This window comes from Oryzias latipes, chromosome 16, assembly GCF_053564925.1.
Source record: "Oryzias latipes strain Hd-rR chromosome 16, Olatipes_Hd-rR_3.1".
Classification (NCBI taxonomy): domain Eukaryota; kingdom Metazoa; phylum Chordata; class Actinopteri; order Beloniformes; family Adrianichthyidae; genus Oryzias; species Oryzias latipes.
Genome location: NC_136252.1, coordinates 4,367,770 through 4,385,269, shown reverse-complemented (window position 1 = coordinate 4,385,269; position 17,500 = coordinate 4,367,770). Strand labels below are relative to the sequence as shown.

General features: G+C 41.3%; 2 protein-coding genes across 48 annotated transcripts in view; both read left to right on the top strand.

The window, feature by feature from the left end:
• Nucleotides 1–13,198, top strand: part of LOC144984513 (plectin-like) — a 161,602-nt gene extending 148,404 nt beyond the window's left edge. For 42 of the 47 annotated variants that reach the window (XM_078933206.1, XM_078933212.1, XM_078933210.1 and 39 more), the window contains 3 exons: nucleotides 20–118; nucleotides 1,626–4,979; nucleotides 6,943–13,198. In XM_078933206.1, coding sequence (XP_078789332.1) covers nucleotides 20–118; nucleotides 1,626–4,979; nucleotides 6,943–13,092 — 9,603 coding nt within the window. In that variant the 3' untranslated portion in view covers nucleotides 13,093–13,198. The remainder of the gene's footprint in view (nucleotides 1–19; nucleotides 119–1,625; nucleotides 4,980–6,942) is intronic. The other 5 variants (XM_078933244.1, XM_078933243.1, XM_078933242.1 and 2 more) reach the window with 1 other exon arrangement.
• Nucleotides 13,199–13,281: 83 nt separating this feature from the next.
• Nucleotides 13,282–17,500, top strand: part of macf1b (microtubule actin crosslinking factor 1b) — a 38,381-nt gene continuing 34,162 nt past the window's right edge. The window contains exons 1-4 of the mRNA XM_078933247.1: nucleotides 13,282–13,887; nucleotides 14,077–14,187; nucleotides 15,990–16,109; nucleotides 16,228–16,286. Coding sequence (XP_078789373.1) covers nucleotides 13,756–13,887; nucleotides 14,077–14,187; nucleotides 15,990–16,109; nucleotides 16,228–16,286 — 422 coding nt within the window. The 5' untranslated portion in view covers nucleotides 13,282–13,755. The remainder of the gene's footprint in view (nucleotides 13,888–14,076; nucleotides 14,188–15,989; nucleotides 16,110–16,227; nucleotides 16,287–17,500) is intronic.

The following is a 17,500-nucleotide window of genomic DNA, read 5'->3' as shown; positions in this document are numbered from 1 at the left end:
TTTCCTTTTTCTGCATCAGTATGTCACTCTGAGGACTCGATACAGTGAGCTGATGACGCTCACCAGTCAGTACATCAAGTTCATCACTGAGACGCAGCGCCGCCTGGAGGAAGAGGAGGTGCGTGACATTTGCCTGAGGGTCCCAAACAAACTAGATTCTAACGCAAACTTAACCCAAGCAAACCGTGCAGTCAGCAGACAGACCCCCATCCGATCACAAACATGCATGCACGCACACGCCCACGGTTTTTTCTGCCTGTCTCATGCAAACACAGGCACACATTACACCTAATGTCCGGCTGACGATCACTTCCTTTACACGGTTTGCATGAAATGCTGGCATGCTGTAGCTGACTCTGCAGCCAGACGAAGCTTCAGGAAGTCTTTTAAAGGGAGAATATCAAAATATAACTGAATGTGATGATTGCAAAAAGATGCGATGCACGTGTTTGGAGTGTGCTCACATTCAAGAAAGTGAGGGATCAAAGAAGATGAGTTTTGAATTGACGTCCTTCCGTTCCGTGTGTGTTGAACATTTAGAATGAGGGGTTCTTTCTTTCACTCACTTCACTTTTCATTTCTTTCCCTCTTATTTGTGTTCGGGGTAAACATCGCATCCTTTTTCCTAATTTACCACAGATTTACGGATCCACATTCTTTTCTAACCTGATGCTATGTTTGTGTCCTTGCTTCTTCTAAATGCTTGCCAGTGCTTGTCCATGATGAATGCTTAACTTGTCTGAGCGCTAAAAAGGTAAATGACTCGCTGTAAAGTGTCTTGTGTCATCTTAACATCTGCGTTTCTTCCTAACAGCATTTTGGCCCTTCTTGCATTTTTAATTTTCAGAACTTTTGCAGATATTCTGTAAACTTTATAGCCTCCCTCCTTATTCTAAAAACCTTACTGAGGCTGCAAATGCTCAGCTTATTTAACGCAGTCGACTCCTGCGGCTTTTCTGATCAACACAGACTGTAACTCACAGTCCTGTCTTGTGTTTTTCACTAACAGTGATTCAAAGAACCCCTGATGCATGGGATGGAATACATTTAGAATTACATTTAGAAAGAAAAAGATAAAAGAATGTTTTTATAAATGTTATGATGGATTCATGAAATGATCCTTCAATCAAGTCTAAAAGGAGAGGGGAGGAATGTTTGTCTCACTGCTGCTAACAGCTGTGGGCAAAAACAAAGCAGAAGATTCCTTCTTTACGTAGCATTTTAGCAAGTCAGCTGAGCAGCCACAGATGCATGTCAGGATTTTCTTGCTGTGTTGTGAAGTGACGTTTATGTTTCCATACATTCACTGATTTATTTTCACTTTTCCTAAATTGCCTTGTGATTTTTTTTTTTTCATTGCATCATGAATTTAACATCACCTTGATGAATGTGCATCTAATTTGCATCGAGTTGTTGATTTCTTCTTTGAGCTAATCACATTATTAACATTACTGAGGTCATACACTACATTCATTTGCTCCTAAACAAGTGTGTTTTGGGCCTGATTACCAAAGTAACAACTGCTGATGCACACACTGATGTGAGCAAATTGATGTAAAGTATTACCTTTAACCTGTCATGCTTGATTATAATCCTTTCTTTACCATTTGCTTCCACTAATGCAGAAAGCTGCACAGAAACTCAAAGCGGAAGAGCAAAAAAAGATGGCGGACATGCAGGCTGAGTTAGAAAAACAAAAGCGGTTAGCTGAAGCTCACGCAAAGGCCATTGCTAAAGCTGAGAAAGAGGCTCAAGAGCTGCAGCTCAAAATGCAGGAGGAAGTAAGCAGGAGGGAAGTTGCTGCTGTAGATGCAGAAAAGCAGAAGAGCAACGTTGAGTTGGAGCTGCATGAACTCAGGAACCTCTCAGAACAGCAGATCAAGGACAAAGGTCAGCAGGTGGACGAGGCTCTCAAGAGCCGGGCCAAAATCGAGGATGAAATCCACCTCATCCGCATCCAACTCGAGACAACTTTGAAACAAAAGTCCACAGCCGAATCTGAGCTCCAGCAACTTCGCGATAGAGCAGAAGAAGCTGAGAGACTCCGGAAAGCCGCCCAGGAGGAAGCGGAGAAGCTCCGGAGACAAGTTCACGAAGAGTCTCAGAAGAAGCACATCGCAGAGATGGAACTGAAACAGAAATCTGAGGCGGAGAAGGAAGCTGCTCAGCAAAAGCAGAAAGCTCTTGAAGTCCTGGAGGACCTCAAGAGACAAGCCGAGGAGGCAGAGAGGAGAGTCAAACAGGCGGAGATGGAAAAAGAAAAACAGATCATGGTGGCTCACGAAGCAGCCCAGAAGAGTGCAGCTGCCGAGTTACAGAGCAGACACATCTCATTTGTGGAAAAGACCTCAAAGTTGGAGGAATCACTCAAGCAAGAGCACGGTGCAGTCCTCCAGCTCCAACAACAAGCGGCTCAGCTCAAGAAACAACAGGAGGATGCAGAAAACGCCAGAGAAGAGGCAGAGAAGGAGCTTGAGAAGTGGAGGCAGAAAGCCAACGAGGCTCTTCGCCTCAGACTACAAGTGGAGGAAGAAGCACACAAAAAGAGCCTGGCTCAAGAAGAAGCCGAAAAACAGAAGGAGGAAGCAGAGCGAGAAGCTAAGAAGAGAGCCAAAGCTGAGGAGTCTGCCTTGAAGCAGAAGGAAATGGCTGAAAGGGAGCTGGAGAGGCAGCGGAAGCTCGCTGAGAGCACATCCCAGCAGAAGCTCACTGCGGAGCAGGAGCTCATCCGTCTCCGGGCCGAATTTGACAACGCAGAGCAGCAGAGATGTCTCCTCGAAGATGAACTTTACCGTCTGAAGAATGAAGTCGCTGCAGCCCAGCAACAGAGAAAACAGCTGGAAGATGAACTGGCCAAAGTCAGGAGTGAAATGGATTTGCTTATCCAGATGAAGGCAAATGCAGACAGAGAATCCATGTGCAACACCGAGAAGAGCAAACAGCTGCTGGAAGCTGAAGCTGCCAAAATGAGGGACCTGGCCGAAGAGGCCAGCAAGCTTCGAGCCATCTCAGAGGAGGCCAAGCATCAGCGGCAAATTGCAGAGGAAGAAGCAGCTCGTCAGAGAGCCGAGGCCGAGAGGATTCTCAAAGAAAAGCTTGCTGCCATCAGCGAAGCCACTCGCCAAAAAACCGAGGCCGAGATTGCCTTGAAAGAGAAGGAGGCAGAAAACGAGAGACTCCGTCGGCAGGCAGAGGACGAGGCTTACCAGAGGAAAGCCCTGGAGGACCAAGCTAACCAGCACAAACAGGACATTGAGGCAAGGATAGTTCAACTCAAAAAGTCCTCTGAGGATGAAATGGAAAGGCAAAGGGCGTTAGTAGACGAAACGCTGAAGCAAAGACGGGCTGTTGAAGAGGAGATCCGAATACTTAAGCTCAACTTTGAAAAGGCCTCATCTGGAAAACTTGATCTGGAGCTGGAGCTGAACAAGCTGAAGAATATTGCGGAGGAAACTCAACAAAGCAAGCTCCGAGCAGAAGAGGAAGCTGAAAAGCTGAGGAAGCTTGCCCTCGAGGAGGAGAAGAGAAGGAGGGATGCTGAGGAAAAAGTGAAGAAGATTGCTGCTGCAGAAGAGGAGGCCGCCAGACAGCGCAAAGCCGCCCAAGAGGAGCTGGAACGGCTGAAAAAAAGAGCAGAGGAAGCCAAAATACAGAAAGAAGAGGCAGACAAAGAAGCAGAGAGGCAGATCGTTGCAGCCCAGCAGGCAGCTCTGAAGTGCAATGCAGCTGAGGTACAGGTACAGAGCGTCCTTGCTCAGCAGAAGGAGGATAGCATCACGCAAAAGAAGCTGAAAGAAGAGTACGACAAAGCCAAGAAGCTGGCCATCCAGGCAGAGGCCGCCAAGCAGAAGGCTGAAAGAGAGGCAGCTCTCCTTCGTCAGCAAGCAGAGGACGCAGAGCGGCAGAAAGCTGCTGCCGAGCAAGAAGCTGCAAACCAAGCCAAGGCTCAGGAGGACGCAGAGCGGCTGAGGAAGGAGGCCGAGTTTGAAGCCGCCAGGCGAGCACAGGCCGAAGCCGCAGCCCTCAAGCAGAAGCAGCAAGCTGACACCGAAATGGCAAAGCACAAAAAGTTAGCCGAACAAACCCTGAAACAGAAGTTCCAAGTGGAGCAGGAGCTCACCAAAGTTAGGCTTCAGCTGGATGAAACAGACAAGCAGAAGTCCCTCCTGGACGGGGAGCTGCACCGGCTGAAGGATGAGGTGGACGATGCCGTCAAACAGAAGACCCAGGTGGAGGAGGAGCTTTTTAAAGTCAAGGTCCAGATGGAGGAATTGGTCAAACTAAAAATGAGAATAGAGGAGGAAAACCAGCGTCTCATCTTGGATAACAAAAACAACACGCAGAGGTGTTTTGCTAGTGAGGCAGAGAATTTGAAAAAACTCGCAGAGGAAGCTGCCATACTAAGTGTTGAGGCCCAAGAGGCGGCACGCCTGAGGCAGATAGCCGAAGAGGACCTCAACCAGCAGCGAGCGCTTGCAGACAAAATCCTCAAAGAGAAAATGCAAGCCATACAGGAAGCATCCAGACTCCGAGCTGAGGCAGAGATGCTCCAGAGACAGAAAGAGCTGGCTCAGGAACAAGCACAAAAGCTTCTGGAGGATAAGCGGCAAATGCAGCAGCGCCTGGAGGAGGAAACGGAGGAATACCACCGCTCACTACAAGCAGAGAGGAAGAGGCAACTAGAAATCACAACCGAAGCAGAAAAACTCAAGCTCCAGGTTTCTCAGCTTAGCGAAGCCCAGGCAAAAGCCGAAGACGAAGCCAAAAAATTCAAGAAACAGGCAGATGCAGTGGCTGCCCGTCTTCATGAAACGGAAATTGCCACCAAAGAAAAACTGACTGTGGTTCAAAGACTGGAATTCGAGAGACTAAATTCCACCAAAGAGGCCGATGATTTACGCAAAGCTATCACAGACCTAGAGAGTGAGAAGGCTAGACTGAAACAGGAGGCTGAGGAACTTCAAAATAAGTCCAAAGAGGTATTGTGTCCAAAATGGCATAGCAGAGCAGCTCATGTCATTGTTAACTCGAAGGACTAACACTTCTCTTAAACATTCCTCTATTTCTTTCTTTGATTTTTACTAATCATGAATCTGTATTTTTAATTTTAAATATTTTACTTTTCTTACAGTGCACTGTGCTCATGCTCATCGTCTCCCTGAATGCTTTTTTTTTTTTATTATTTAAAGACCTGCACCAATTCGCTTTAAGTTTCTACCCGTCCAAATTCCCTGTGAATTGAGTATAATCCTGACCCAGTAGCAAATAAAACATTATAATAAATATATTTGTTCCTTTTCATTAAAGTGGTACCATAAAGTATTTAAGGTCCTATAAACTCTAAACGATACATTTGTTTGCTGAACAAGCACAAATACCCACTGACTACCTAATGCCTTACAGTTTACACAAAGTTCCATCATAGTTTGTAGAATTTCCATCGGTTAAACTGACCTCCATTTTTATTGACCAACTCAATAAAAAACAGGATTATCTGGCAAACGAGCAAACAGGTTAAAGTAAATCTCAGTGTTTTTTATCTGTATCGTTCCATTATTACAATGTAACACGACATTTTCACAAGACCTCTAAGACTTGCAGCGCAGTCATACGATGGGCTGAAGGACTGTTACTTTTTCCTTTTCTGAAACAATCAGGTTTGAGGTTAAAGGACCATCCAAATGCAAAAGAAAGTTCACAATCGTCATATCTCTTCGCCCTAGACTGTATTTGTGATACTAAGATGGACTTTAGAATGTCCTAACATGACCCATATTAATGAAGCTTTTGCCATTAATTGTTCCCAGGTTTTACAAGGCCGTCACTGCCTTTATGTCCACCTTAAGTCAAATAAAGATTGTCTACAGCAGGGTTCTTCTATGGGTCTTCTCACACCAAAAGACCCATATGTTCCAGTTTCTTAGGAGCAGGACCAAGCACAGGCCGCAAAGTCCCACATCTTAACATTGAGAAAAAAAAAATCAACTAAGATCCTCCTGCAGCCGCAGATGTTTTGCAGTTATGAACTTTTAAGGACTTTGCCTCTAAACACCAACTAGACACGGTTGAGCAGCTGAAGATGAAAGTTTGTTTTTAAACATATTCTTGTAAAAATGATACATTTAACCATCATTTTGCTTAGTTATGACGTCTGCAATTTGGAGGAGTGGTTTAAAAAAATGTTAATTTACCAATAAAAGATGACGTCAGTTTAAAGATCTGAACATAAATCCAAAAAAAATTGAGTCATATTGTTATCATTTTTCTTCAAAGCCAAAAAGTCAGAAAGGAGGAATAAAAGACCCTCATGTGGTTCCATGGCCTCAGGTTGCAGACCCCTGTTCTAGAAAAGCCAAAGACTATTCTAGCATTTTTTTGCAATATAAGATTTTATCAGACTGATAAAATTCTGATCAAGGGAACAGTTTGGTTGCTCAGCTCTCAATTCATTGATATTTGGATAATTAACAATTTTACTTAAGATTCAAAGTCCAGGAATGTAAAGTGAAGACTAATTTCAGGCGAGTTGAGACGCCGCATTGTCGTTTTTTTCTTCAAACTTAATATTCTGCTTAACAGTCGTCACACGAAGAAATACATAAGTAACAATTTTGAAATCCAATTTTGTCCTTTTTTTAATGTATTTAAATGTGACTCCTAGTTTAGATGCAGTCTGCATTGTTAAAAAAGTCATGTTTGTTTTTACACCAGACTTACATTTTGCCAGAAGACATGGTTAAGTATTTTCCTGGTCATCATTAATCCCCATTAAAAATGCAAAATACAGAAGTGGTTTTTGTTCATGTGTATGTGCATAGCAGAGTGCATTGTACAGCTACTTTTTCCTAAAAGTTTTGTCGAGAAAATACATGAAAAAGAGTGAATGACTGTTGTCACTTCTGCAAGTAACTGCTAACTAATTTGTTTTTCTTCTCCTGTCAGATGGCTGATGCTCAGCAGAAACAAATGGAGCATGAGAAGACGATGCTTCAACAGACATTCCTGACCGAAAAAGAGATGCTGTTACGGAAAGAGAAGCAAATTGAAGATGAGAAAAGGAGACTGGAGAGCCAGTTTGAAGAAGAAGTCAGAAAGGCAAAGGCTCTCAAAGATGAGCAGGAACGGCAGAAACAGCTGATGGAGGAGGAGAAGAGGAAACTCCAGGCTAACATGAATGCAGCCCTTAGTAAACAAAAAGAGGCGGAGCAAGAAATGCTAAACAGGCAAAAGGAAATGCAGGAGCTGGAGAGGAAGAGACTAGAGCAGGAAAGGATCCTTGCTGAGGAGAATCAGAAATTGCGTGAGAAGCTACACCAACTTGAGGAAGCCCAGAAAGTCCCAGACAAAGAAGTGATCGTTGCTGAGACAACAAAGACAGTTTACAATGGTCAAAACGCTGGTGACATGGTAGATGGTTTAGACAAGAAACAAGATCCATTATCTTTTGATGGCATCCGGGATAAAGTGCCTGCAAGTAGACTTTATGAAGTTGGTCTTTTACCCAAGAAAGACTTTGAAAAGCTAAAAAATGGCAAAACCACTGTACAGGAGCTTGCTGAGACAGAACATCTGAAGAGAATTCTTAAGGGAAAGTATGCTGTTGCTGGTATTTTGACCCCCACTAATCAAAAGATGTCAATCTATCAAGCATCAAAAGAGAAGAAGATTACACCTGGCACAGCCCTGATCCTTCTTGAGGCACAGGCTGCCACCGGTTATATTTTAGACCCCATTAAGAATCAGAAACTCTCAGTGAATGAGGCTGTCAAGGAAGGCGTGATTGGACCTGAACTACACAACAAAATGCTCTCAGCTGAGAGGGCTGTCATTGGCTACAAGGATCCATACACCGGAGGAAAAATCTCCGTTTTTGAAGCGATGAAAAAGGGGCTGATTGAACATGACCATGCCATTAGAATCCTTGAGGCCCAGCTTGCTACTGGTGGCATCATTGACCCCATCAACAGTCACCGCGTACCCAATGCAACAGCCTGCAAACAAGGACAGTATGATGCAGAGATAAATAAGATCATGGAGAGTCCTTCAGATGACACAAAAGGATATTTTGACCCTAGCACTCAGGAGCCCTTGACTTATTCTGAACTAATTGCAAGATGCACCACAGACCCCCAGACCAGTCTGTTACTACTGCCAATCACAGACAAAGCTGCTCAGTGCTCCAGTATATACACAGAAGAAGAGACCAAAGATGTTTTCAGTAAAACTACAGTCTCTGTACCATTTGGGAGATTCAAAGGAAAAACTGTGACAATTTGGGAGATAATAAACTCTGAGTACTTTACTGAAGATCAGAAAAAGGACCTCCTCCGTCAGTACAGGACTGGCAAAATCACAATTGAAAAGATCATCAAAATTGTGATAACTGTGACTGAAGAGAAAGAGAAAAAGAATGAAATCACCTTTGATGGCCTTCGAGGACCTGTTCCTGCCAGCGAGCTTCTAGAATCTGCAATCATTGATAAAGATCTATACAACAAATTGAATAAGGGAAATATAACCGTCAAAGAAGTGTCTGAAATGGGCCCAGTGAGTAAAGCACTGAAGGGTACAAACTGCATTGCAGGAGTAATCATCGACTCATCCAAGGAAATAATGTCCTTCTATCAAGCTATGAAGAAGCAAATGATGAGACCTGAGCTTGCCCTGAAAATGCTTGAAGCACAAGCAGGAACAGGCTATATGGTCGACCCTGTTCAAAACAAGAAGTACACAGTTGATGAGGCTGTCAAAGCAGCTGTTGTTGGTCCTGAATTACATGAAAAGCTCCTGTCAGCAGAGAGAGCTGTTACAGGTTACAAAGATCCCTACACTGGAAAAGCTGTATCTCTTTTCCAAGCAATGAGAAAAGATCTCATTCCTAAAGAACAAGGAATAAGACTGCTTGATGCTCAAATGACCACTGGTGGTATAATTGACCCAGAGAAGAGCCATCGTATTCCTCATGATGTGGCTTGCAAAAGAAATTATTTTGATGATGAAATGAAACATTCACTTGGCAGCCCAACTGATGACACCAAATGTTTCTTTGACCCAAACACAAAAGAGAAAGTCACGTACGCACAGCTCTTCCAGAGATGTCTTACCGACAAGAAAAGTGGTCTACAACTTCTTCCTTTGTCAGATGAAGCAATCAATAACAAAGAGGAAGCAACATACACTGAAGCGCAAACAAAAGAGGCAATGACTCAGGCAACTGTGGAACTTGAGTCTGGACCATTTAAGGGCAGAAAAATGACCCTCTGGGAAATTATAAACTCAGAATATTTCACTGAGGAGCAAAGGCTTGACCTGCTAAGACAGTTTCGGTCTGGAAAGCTTACAATTGAAAAGATCATCAAAATTATTATCACAGTTGTGAATGAGAAAGAGGCCAAGAAACGGGAGGAGTCCAGTTTTAAGGGACTTAGAGCTCTTGTACCAGCAGACTCTCTTTATGATTCCAAAATCATAGATAAACCAACATTTGATCGCCTTCAACAAGGCAAAACAACACCTAAACAGGTCAGTGAGAATCCCAAAGTCAGCAGTTACCTTCAGGGAACAGAGTGCATTGCTGGTATTTACCTTGAACCAACTAAAGAAAAAACTAGCATTTATCAAGCAATGAAGAAAAAGCTCATCAGACACAACACAGGCATTTCATTGCTTGAGGCCCAAGCTGCAACTGGGTTTATTGTAGATCCAGTGAAAAATCTATGTCTAACAGTAGATGAGGCAGTAAAAGCTGGCCTTGTTGGTCCTGAGCTGCATGAAAAACTTCTCTCTGCAGAAAAAGCTGTCACTGGTTACAAGGATCCATTTACAGGACAGAAAATCTCCCTCTTTGAAGCAATGCAAAAAGATCTCATTCTTAGACAACATGCCATTCCCCTCCTAGAAGCGCAGATGGTCTGTGGAGGAATTATTGACCCGGTAAACAGTCATCGTGTACCCATTGATGTTGCATGTCAGAAAAACCTTTTCAGCAGAGAAACCGCTAAGACCTTATCTGAGCCGTCAGAAGAAAACAAGGCTTTCTCAGATCCAGAAACTGATGAAAATGTAACCTACAAGCAGCTCAAAGACAAGTGCCAGAAAGACAAAGATACAGGTCTGTACATACTTCCACTTTCCAAGCCCCAATCTCCAACTGTCGTAGAGAAGACATACCTCTATACAGAAGAACAAACACAAAGTGATCTGGCCAATACTCAAATTGACATTCCAATTGAAGGCCTTTCTGACAAACCAATGAATCTCTGGGATGTTGTGAACTCAAATTTACTCCCAGAGCAGGAGAGGCAAAGACTCATGGATGAATACCGCTCAGGTAAAATCACTAAAGAGCGAATGATCATCATTATTATTGAGATAATGGAACAAAGGGAGATCACCCGAAATGACAACCCACAGTCATATCAGTTTATAAGACGAAGGATAACGATCGAAGAGCTCTACAACGCACGCATTATCGACCTGGAGACATACAACCTCCTTAAACAGGGAAAGAGGAACATCCTTGACATCATGGAGATGACCAGTGTAAAACAGTATCTTTATGGGACAGGATGTGTTGCTGGAGTCACAACAGACTTGAGTTCAAGGATAAGCATATACCAGGCAATGAAAAGAGGTTTCCTCAAACCAGAAATAGGTCTTAGCCTCCTTGAAGCACAAGCAGCAACAGGATTTATTATTGACCCAATTAAAAATGAGACGCTGACTGTGGATGAAGCTGTTCGCAAAGGTGTCGTTGGACCTGAGATTCATGACAAACTTCTTTCAGCTGAAAGAGCTGTCACAGGTTACAAAGATCCATATAGTGGCAAGGTCATCTCACTCTTCCAAGCAATGAAGAAGGATCTTGTTCCTGAAGACTATGCCATGAAAATGCTGGAGGCACAAAACGCTACCGGTGGAATAATTGATCCAGAATTCCAGTTCCACTTACCTGCAGACATTGCCTTACAAAGAGGTTATATCAATAAGGAGACGAATGAGAAGTTGACTGATGACATTAAAGGATTTGTTGATCCTGTCACAGATGAAAAATTGTCCTATGCAGAATTGCTCAAGAGATGCAAACTAGACGGTGGATTGCGCTTACTCTCTTTAGGAGACAAGAGACTGACATTTAAAGGTTTAAGAAAACAGATCACAATGGAGGAGTTGATTCGCTCACAAATCATTGACCAACAGACTGTTGTCGATTTAAATGAAGGCCTCCTTTCAGTGGAAGAGGTTAGCAACAGACTTTCAAGGTATCTCCAGGGAACGGGTTGCATTGCTGGTGTATTTTTGGAGACTACAAAAGAACGTTTATCAATATACCAGGCCATGAAGAGGAACATGATTAGGCCAGGCACTGCTTTTGAACTTCTTGAGGCCCAGGCAGCTACTGGATATGTGATAGATCCAATCAAGAATCTTAAGCTGACTGTCAATGAAGCAGTAAAGATGGGAATAGTAGGACCAGAGTTTAAAGACAAACTTCTCTCTGCTGAAAGGGCAGTGACCGGATATAGAGACCCTTATTCAGGTAAAACAATCTCCCTGTTTCAGGCCATGAAAAAGGGTCTTATCTTGAAAGATCATGGTATCCGTCTACTTGAAGCCCAGATTGCCACAGGTGGAATCATTGACCCTGAAGAAAGTCATCGACTTCCTGTTGAGGTGGCTTACAATCGTGGATTCTTTGATGAGGAAATGAACGAAATCCTGTCAGATCCATCTGATGACACCAAAGGGTTCTTTGATCCCAACACTGAAGAAAATCTGACCTACCTTCAGCTGATGGAGAGGTGTATCAGTGATGCTGATACTGGCCTGGTGCTCCTTTTACTAAAACAAAAAAGTCGGGAAAGGAAAACCTCCTCAAAATCTTCAGTTCGCAAACGCAGAGTTGTCATTGTAGATCCAGAGACAGGCAAAGAAATGACTGTCTATGAGGCCTACAGAAATGGGCTAATTGACCACCAAACCTATCTGGAACTTTCTGAGCAGGAATGTGAATGGGAAGAAATCACAATGACCTCTTCTGATGGCTCTGTTAAGTCCCTAATTATTGACAGAAAGTCAGGCAGACAATATGATGTGGATGACGCTCTTTCACGTGGACTCATTGACCAGCATGCCCTTAATACTTACAGAGCTGGAAACCTGTCCATCACAGAGTTTGCTGACATGCTTTCTGGAAGCATGGGTGGTTTCCGTTCACGCTCTTCCTCATTTGGCTCAACCACAGGTTCCTCCTACTCCTCTGCCATGAGCCCCATACCCTCTTTGAAACCACCTGCAGTCATTTGGAATGACCCGACCGAGGTGACAGTTCCCATAGCAGGAATATTGGATATAGACACACTAGAGAAAGTTTCTGTCACAGAGGCAATGCACAGAAACCTTGTTGATAACATCACTGGCCAACGATTGTTAGAGGCTCAAGCCTGTACAGGAGGTATTATTGACCCCAATAGTGGAGAAAGATTCTCGGTTTCTGAAGCCACAGAAAAAGGCTTGGTGGATAAAGTTATGGTTGATCGCCTTAACCTTGCTCAGAAGGCTTTTATTGGATTTGAAGACCCAAGAACTAAAGTAAAGATGTCTGCTTCCCAGGCCCTAAAGAAGGGCTGGCTGTATTACGAAGCTGGTCAGCGTTTCCTTGAGATTCAGTATTTGACAGGTGGACTTATTGAGCCTGAGCTCGAGGGCAGGGTGCCCTTAGATGAGTCTATCAGAAAGGGAACCATCGATGCCCGTACTGCCCAGAAACTAAGAGATGTCAGTGCATATTCAAAATATCTTACATGTCCAAAGACCAAACTGAAAATCTCATTCAAAGATGCCATGGACAAAAGCATGGTTGAGGAAGGGACTGGCCTTAGGCTCCTGGAAGCCTCTTCACAGTCTACCAAAGGCCTTTACAGTCCCTACAATGCTAGTGGCTCTGGATCTGCTTATGGTTCTCGAAGTGGCTCAAGGACTGGATCCAGAACGGGGTCCAGAAGAGGAAGCTTTGACGCTGGTTCAGGCTTTAGCATGAATTTGGCCTCCTCCACATTCACATCCTCATCCAGCTACACCCGCAGATTCTGATTTCCTAATCTTCTTGATGTGTTGCAACTGAGAATCAACAGTTCCTGTGCACTTTGAAATTGCATTTGTAACAGAGAAATATTCAAATAACAAAGAAAATATTTATTTATTACTATTTGCATGTCCTTATGACAAGAATTATGTAGGCCACGTTTTTTTTTTTCAACTTTCTGCTTTTTTGATAACTTTTGCATTTTACATAGACATAGAAAGATTTTGTGGGATATATCAAAAATAATTTTTCTCTTGTACAAATTACCAGAGAAAGCACGATTTCTTGCAGTTTTTAAGTGAAATTTTTTTTAATACAAAGTGCTTTTAAAAACTAATAGATACTTTATGTTGTTGAATTAAGTTTGTTTTGTTTTATAACCTTTAGAATGCATCAGTGATGACATATTAAATGTCTATAAATGAAATATTCAGATGCCTCCAAAATGTCTGAATGTTTTCTAAAGAAAAAAGTTTTTTTTTTTTTAACATTACTTTGGTAACATTACTTTGATCCCAGTAAATTCTAGCATGCATTAACTATGTAAGTTACCACAAAGTGAAACAGTGACAGAATGCAACGGTCAAAGGAAGTGCCAAAGTGAAATGTTTTTATATTATAAGTTTCATATCTCATTAATCATGATTATTTTTATTGAGTGGAGAAGCTAAATGTTTTGCACTCAATATATTGGATTGGTCACATTACCTGTCAATCAAGTCTCCCTTGCTAAATCCCAAGATGATGTCAGACTCCATCCTGCTCCCACCACAGACCTGCTGCCTGCTGTTAATTTCATTATTGTAAGTTAAAATCTTCATTTATCATTTTTATGTTTGCCGTCTTCTATTATCTTTTATTTCCGTTTCACCTCTGAGTTTACCGTAACCTCCCTCATCTTGCTGTTTTGCCTGGTCACATGCTGTGTCTCCCAACAAGCAATTCATAATTCCAATGTGCTGTGATCGTCTTTCTTGGTTTGATTTTTATAGGTGCCTCGGACACACCAACATGCAAACTCAGATACTCAGCTTGCCGGAGCACATCTTCCCTCCTCCATGGATGGATGTTTAAGTCCAAGTCTTCCTTGTGCAGGCAAACAGGTACATTGCACACCTGTCTCAAAAGACATTATTTCTGTGTACAAGTTAAAAACCCATTGGTTTGATCAAGATGAGCTCTACACATGTATTTAATTTTCCTGTTTTTCCCCCTCTGCACTGCATTGTTTGTTGTTGCTTTGTTTCATAGTTATTTTCATTTGTTTCTAGATCGGCATTTGAGTCTGTCCTTTCATTGTGCATCACTGAGAAAAGCTGAGGCCAATTCAACATCATCTTGGGATGACCACCTTCCTTTCAGTTGCTTCTGTCATTATTATTCATTACTTGAATAATCTTTTTTAATATTTATACAATATTTGATTTCTACGCATTGACAAAAATGTATCAGTCTTGCAATATATATATATATATATATATATATATATATATATATATATTACACCAGCCCCATTTTCTCCATTGTTTTTTTCTCCAAATTTCCTTTTACAGCTGTTCGTTTTTGTTTTTCATACCTGTACACCTATAAACTGTTTGCATCGTGTTTTTGTTATTGATAAGTTGACTTTCTGCATGTTTTCTTATTTTGCATTAATATGGAGGGACACTTGATGTGAAATGAAATTCATTCAACTTTAGCAACATCTGTTTGGTTTTCTTTTTGGCTGAAATGTTATACTCAACTGATTTGACAAGGATTCTGTTGTATATGAACGTAACACTATGCTGTAAATAAATGTGCTCAGAAGAGACACTCTTGTCACTCATGCATCAGAATTCATGTCAAGATCGAATGATTGGCCCGTGGATTGCTTTCACGCTTGTTTGACGTAGCTTTTAAAATGAAGTCACAACCTTCTCATTTTTGGACAAAAGAACAGTCCCCTGTGTGCGCCAGCATCTACACTAAAAAGATAAAATAAAAAGTATGAAGAGCAATTAGTAAAACTCCAAATTAATTTTTTTTATCAATGGCTATTACGAGCAACACAGCTGGCTGACTTTCCTATTAAGCAAGTAGCTATTATCTATTTTTCTTTTTTTATTAAAGCTAAAAATGTTGTAACAAATAAAAATTAAGACCAAAAAAACTATTTGTTTGCAGAAATCACCTTTGTAGTTAGGGCTTTAACCCAGACTGTTCTCAGTCTCAGTAATGATAGTAATTCCTAAATAATTTACTTTTGAAATGATTTAAAAATAAAAGTGAAAGTATTATTTGGTTATGTATGTTTCTTGACTTTAGCTTAGCACACATTCATAATGTGGCCACCACCAGAGCACCTAGAGTTCAGGTGAAGAGCACCGGAATGGTAAGATGCTTCATTTGGACTCATTTCATTTGGGAGAACAAAGAAAAGCATCCTGGGAGTTGTGAGTTTTTAGAGACATTCCATAAAGTTTTAGGTTCACCCAAATATAACTTTATTGCTCAGTAGTTCTATTGTGTCAAAATAAATAACTCCTGCACTAGCACATTTGCTCTTTCAGATTTGATTTTATTGCAGCTTTGGTCTTGAATAAAGTGCATAAGTTTATTGTCACGTGAGGTGCTGGTAGTTCATGAATGAAAACATCTGACTAGAAAAGCAGCAGCTGACCACACGAGGGCAGTGATGCGCTGACCTCTGTCACCCATCGCCATCAGGAGGTTTGAAATAAATAGAAAAACAGACAGGTGGGGGGTATTCCCAACATATAAATCTTAATGATTGATTTTTTTCTGTTCTGTTTTTTTGTTTTTGTTTTTAACCAATGTTGAGAAACTCCAGCATCCATACAGACTCAGACATAGTGTCCTCGTGGCAGACACACAAATGTTTTGCTCTTTGTGTCAACATTAGCCACTAGGTTTGGCGGAGGAGCATGTTCCCAAAAGCAACGGGACTTCAACTTCCCTCAATTCTTCCCTCAGTTCGCTCGATTATGATCCCACTCTTTCCAACCTGGCTGGAAGTAGTGAGGTAGGAGCTGTGAAACAGAAGCCGACTCTTATTATGTGTGCATGTGCTGCAGATCTGCAGCAAATTCAAGTAAAAAAAAAACAAAAACAGAAAACTGTTCCCTGACTGTTTCTTACAGGATAAAGACGGTGTTTTGAATGGATTTCCAACACTTGCTGTACAAGATCAGAAACATGGGTATGCTTGCACTAAAAATATGTTCAGCCAAAAGCAAATCTATATCTCTGCCCATCAAACAGTACAAACCGTTCAACAGAGTAGAAGAATGCCTTTTCTGGTCTTATATCAGCTCTGAGAGCAGTGTAGCATTCTCCATATACAATGGGGCAAAAAAGTATTCAGTCAGCCACCAATGGTGCAAGTTTTCTTAATTAAAAAGATGAGAGAGGCCTGTAACTTTTATAATAGGTAAACCACAACTATGAGAGACAAAATAAGAAAAAAAAAATCCAGATAATCACATTGTCTAATTTTTAAAGAATATATTTGTAAGACAAGAGTTCAAATCAATACCTTGTTAAATAGCCTTTGTTGACAATAACAGACTTCAAAGGCTTTTGGAAGTGCTGTTATTGGCCCTTTCCTCCATGCAGATCTCCTCTAGAGCAGTGATGTTTCATATATATATATATATATATGCTAATATAGTTCATGCTAATAATGTCATTAATTGTGAACTATTGTAGACATTTTTATGACGTCTTTATTTTCCATATAAATGCATTTTTAACGTGTCTTTTCTGTTGTTTAGTTAGTGTCAGTATTTGACATAAAGACAGCAAGTGATGCAGGAAAACAGCTGCACTTTATGAGATCCTAAATAAAGAATACATCATTTGTTTTTGACTGTATTGAGGTTTTTGGAGGATTTCTGCTGTTGGTGTTGCACAGAATTAGGAAAATGCTAAATATGTTTGGAGTATTCCCACTGATGAGTTCTATGATCTTGTTTTTAATGTTTTATAAGACCTAAAAATGATTTTCACAATGACAGGTTGTTAAATTTATCCAAACGCTCTGATCCGTTTCACAAAGACACACTCAGCTCTAAAACATGATAAAAGAACAAATAAAACAGAAAGATTTGATTTATTATTGTTTATTATTAATATTTCCAGGCTGTGTTTGTTATGTTCTGCAGCATGTTCATATTTGTATAATTTTGACAGAATATATTTTTATGGAGAGCAAAATATGATACGTTATTTAAGGTTTAACTTGAGTTATTCTGGATTAATGTTCCTGTCTGGTTTTATTCATATTTATGTTCAAAAAGTTCAGTTTAAAGGTTTAAAAGTTTAGCTTTAGTGTGTTCAGTAAATGTTTATCTTGTTCGGCCCGAAACCTAAAGCTTGTTTTGGATTTAGGCCACCTGTGCGACTGAGTTTGAC